Source organism: Hyperolius riggenbachi, chromosome 6 (genome assembly GCF_040937935.1).
Source record: "Hyperolius riggenbachi isolate aHypRig1 chromosome 6, aHypRig1.pri, whole genome shotgun sequence".
Taxonomy (NCBI): Eukaryota; Metazoa; Chordata; class Amphibia; order Anura; family Hyperoliidae; genus Hyperolius; species Hyperolius riggenbachi.
The window spans coordinates 177,256,650-177,260,875 of record NC_090651.1 but is presented as its reverse complement, the minus strand read 5'-3'; the positions used below and the strand labels follow the sequence as shown (position 1 = coordinate 177,260,875).

General features: G+C 38.7%; 1 protein-coding gene across 1 annotated transcript; it reads left to right on the top strand.

Moving 5' to 3' along the window:
- The first annotated feature begins 626 nt into the window (after positions 1-626).
- On the top strand, positions 627-2,321 carry LOC137522090 (piggyBac transposable element-derived protein 4-like). The gene has a single exon (XM_068242117.1). It carries the CDS (start codon positions 627-629, stop codon positions 2,319-2,321), a length of 1,695 nt encoding a protein of 564 aa, XP_068098218.1.
- Positions 2,322-4,226: the final 1,905 nt, after the last annotated feature.

Genomic DNA, 4,226 nt, shown 5'->3' with positions numbered 1-4,226 from the left:
TGTGATCGCTGTGAGCCAATCACAGCATTCACTGTAACACTAGCAGCCGTTCTGCCTGTCTCTCTCTGTCAGTGTGGAGATCTTGTGAGAGAGAGAGAGACGCACTGTGCTCCACTGAGAAAAATTGTTACAAAAAAACGAATTTCTTCATTTCTTTTAACCCTCTAATCCCTTCCCCAGTGACTCCTTAGTGTGTATATATATATATATATATATATATATATATATATATATATATATATATATATATATATATATATATTTTTTGTGAACATAGATCTATGTACCTGCATATAGATCTATATATTTTTTGCGCCTATATATTATAAAGATCTATATATTGGTGTATATAGATATATAGATCTGTATGTATATATATATATATATATATATATATATATATATATATATATATATATATATAGTCCTATATATCTGTGTATACATATATATAGTCCTATATATCTGTGTATACATATAGCGCTATATATCTCTATATCTATATATTCTTATATATCTTTGTATATATATATATATATATATATATATATATATATATATATATATATATATATATACATATATATATATATATATATATATATATATATATATTCTTATTTGCCATGGCGAAAAGGACATACACAGCGCTGGAGGCATATGACTTTATGTGCCAGTCAGATGAAGATAATGAAGGAGAGTGGGACTCAGAGTTTGAGGACATAGGCTCTGAATATGAGCCTGATGAGGACAGTGACACTTTGACGGCGGAGTCTGATGACGAGGGTCAGGGCCCTGACACCTCTATAGATGAGCCAACCATTAGTGGTTTGCGAGAGGATACCACCTCAGCTGACAGTCAGAGACGAGGCAGGAAGGGAAATACAAAACGACGGCGCACAGCTGTACCGGAGGAATTTTTAAGTCCTGTGTGGTCACCCGCCAGTTTTGACCCACCCCTCATTCCTCCATTCACAGGCAAGCCAGGAATTGCAGTGGAGATCACTGATAATTCCCCAATAAAATTCATGGAGCTGATTATATCAGACGAGCTCCTTGGGCTTATTGTCCAACAGACAAATGTATATGCAGAGCAATATATTGCTGAACATCCAAGATGCAGCTATGCAGAGCCCAAGCATTGGAGACCCACCACCATTCCTGAGATGAAAACATTTTTAGGCTTTTTATTGAATATGGGTATCACAAAAAAACCCAATGTTAAATCATATTGGTCCACAAAAGCCATTTATCATATGCCTATTTATTCAAGTACCATGTCAAGGACCCGTTTTTTATCCATAATGAAGTTCCTTCATTTTAATGATAATACCTGCAGACCAGAACAAGGTAGTCCAGAATATGACCGCCTGTACAAAATTCGTCCACTAATAGATTTTTTATCAAGGAAATTTGCTGAGGTGTACACACCAGACAAAAATATCTCGCTGGATGAATCCCTTGTTCACTTCACTGGCCGTTTGAAAATCAAGCAATATATTCCATCAAAACGCAGCAGATATGGCATCAAGCTGTATAAAATTTGCGAAAGTGCCACTGGTTACACGTGGGCATTTAGAATCTACGAGGGAAAAGATAGCCAGTTGGAGCCCCCTGGATGCCCACCTTATATGGGCACAAACGGCAAGGTAGTTTGGGACTTAATTTCCCCGTTTCTGAACAATGGTTACCATCTTTACGTGGATAACTATTATACAAGCATACCACTCTTCAAACACCTTTTCAGTCAGAAGACCCTTGCCTGTGGCACACTGCGAACAAATCGCAAGGGACTCCCCCAGAGCCTCATTAAAAAGCGCCTGGAAAAAGGAGAGACAGAGAATTTACGGAGCGAGGAAATGCTGCTGGTAAAGTACAAGGACAAAAGGGAGGTTTATGTACTATCAACTTTACATACCCCAGCCATAATAACCAGAAGTGACGGCCAACAGAAACCAGAGTGCATTCACGATTATAACCAATACATGGGCGGTGTGGACCGAAATGACCAGATGATGAAACCATACCTGGTTGCACGAAAAACGTTCTATTGGTACAAAAAAGTAGCCATTTACTTAATACAATTGGGCATATTCAATTCATTTTTACTATATAAAAAGAAGACCAAAGACACTGCTACTACATACCTATCTTTCCAGGAGGAAATTATTACCTCACTGCTGTCTGTCTCAGAAGAAGAAGGGCCAAGCACAAGCGTGAATGCTGTTGCCAGACTGAGGGGTAAACATTACCCTGCGTATATTCCACCGACCAGCGGCAAAAAATACCCCCAAAAAAAGATGCAGGCTTTGAAATATTAGGTATGGTATCAGAAAGGACAGCCGATTTCACTGTACAAAGTGTCCTGAACAACCTGGGCTGTGTCTCAAAGATTGTTTCGAGTTCTACCATTCCTTTATTGCATTTTAATTTCATTCACATATTCCAATGAATTGTGCAAAATCCTGGAAGACTGAATATTTAATTTTGATTTTTATTTTCCCATCAAATCATTTTTCCCATCAACTTTCACTTTGTGAGAAAAAAACAAAAAAAATAAATTTCCACTAACTTGTGAAAAAAAATAAAATCTTCTATGAACTCGTCATACACCTAACGGAATACCTTGGGGTGTCTTCTTTCTAAAATGGGGTCACTTGTGGGGTTCCTACTGCCCTGGCATTTTAGGGGCCCTAAACCGTGAGGAGTAGTCTAGAAACCGAATGCCTCAAAATGACCTGTGAATAGAATGTTGGGCCCCTTAGTGCACCTAGGCTGCAAAAAAGTGTCACACATGTGGTATCGCCGTACTCAGGAAAAGTAGTATAATGTGTTTTGGGGTGTATTTTTACACATACCCATGCTGCGTGGGAGAAATACCTCTGTAAATGACAATTTTTTAATTTTTTTACACACAATTGTCCATTTACAGAGATATTTCTCCCACCCAGCATGGATATGTGTAAAAATACACCCCAAAACACATTATACTACTTCTCCTGAGTACGGCGATACCACATGTGTGACACTTTTTTGCAGCCTAGGTGCGCTAAGGGGCCCAACATCCTATGCACAGGTCATTTTGAGGAATTTGGTTTCTAGACTACTCCTCACAGTTTACGGCCCCTAAAATGCCAGGGCAGTATAGGAACCCCACAAATGACCCCATTCTAGAAAGAAGACACCCAAAGGTATTCCGTTAGGAGTATGGTGAGTTCATAGAAGATTTTATTTTTTGTCACAAATTAGCGGAAAATGACACTTTGTGAAAAAAACACAATTAAAATCAATTTCCGCTAACTTGCGACAAAAAATAAAATCTTCTATGAACCTGCCATACTCCTAACAGAATACCTTGGGGTGTCTTCTTTCTAAAATAATGTCATTAGTGGGGTTCCTATACTGCCCTGGCATTTTAGGGGCCCTAAACCGTGAGGAGTAGTCTTGAAACAAAAATGACCTGTGAAATCCTAAAGGTACTCATTGGACTTTGGGCCCCTTAGCGCAGTTAGGCTGCAAAAAAGTGCCACACATGTGGTATCGCCGTACTCAGGAGAAGTAGTATAATGTGTTTTGGGGTGTATTTTTACACATACCCATGCTGGGTGGGAGAAATACCTCTGTAAATGACAATCTTTTGATTTTTTTTACACACAATTGTCCATTTACAGAGTTATTTCTCCCACCCAGCATGGGTATGTGCAAAAATACACCCCAAAACACATTGTACTACTTCTCCCGAGTACGGCGATACCACATGTGTGGCACTTTTTTGCACCCTAACTGCGCTAAGGGGCCCAAAGTCCAATGAGTACCTTTAGGATTTCACAGGTCATTTTGAGAAATTTTGTTTCAAGACTACTCCTCACGGTTTAGGGCCCCTAAAATGCCAGGACAGTATAGGAACCCCACAAATGACTCCATTTTAGAAAGAAGACACCCCAAGGTATTCTGTTAGTAATACGGTGAGTTCATAGAAAATTTTATTTTTTGTCACAGGTTAGCGGAAATTGATTTTTATTGTTTTTTTTCACAAAGTGTAATTTTCCGCTAATTTGTGACAAAAAATAAAATCTTCTATGAACTCACCGTACTACTAACGGAATACCTTGGGGTGTCTTCTTTCTAAAATGGGGTCATTTGTGGGGTTCCTATACTGTCCTGGCATTTTAGGGGCCCTAAACCGTGAGGAGTAGTATTGAAACAAAATTTCTCAAAATGACCTG

Bases quoted from the DNA above. Each gene is read 5' to 3' on its own strand.
- LOC137522090 (XM_068242117.1), top strand. From the start codon at position 627: ATGGCGAAAAGGACATACACAGCGCTGGAGGCATATGACTTTATGTGC.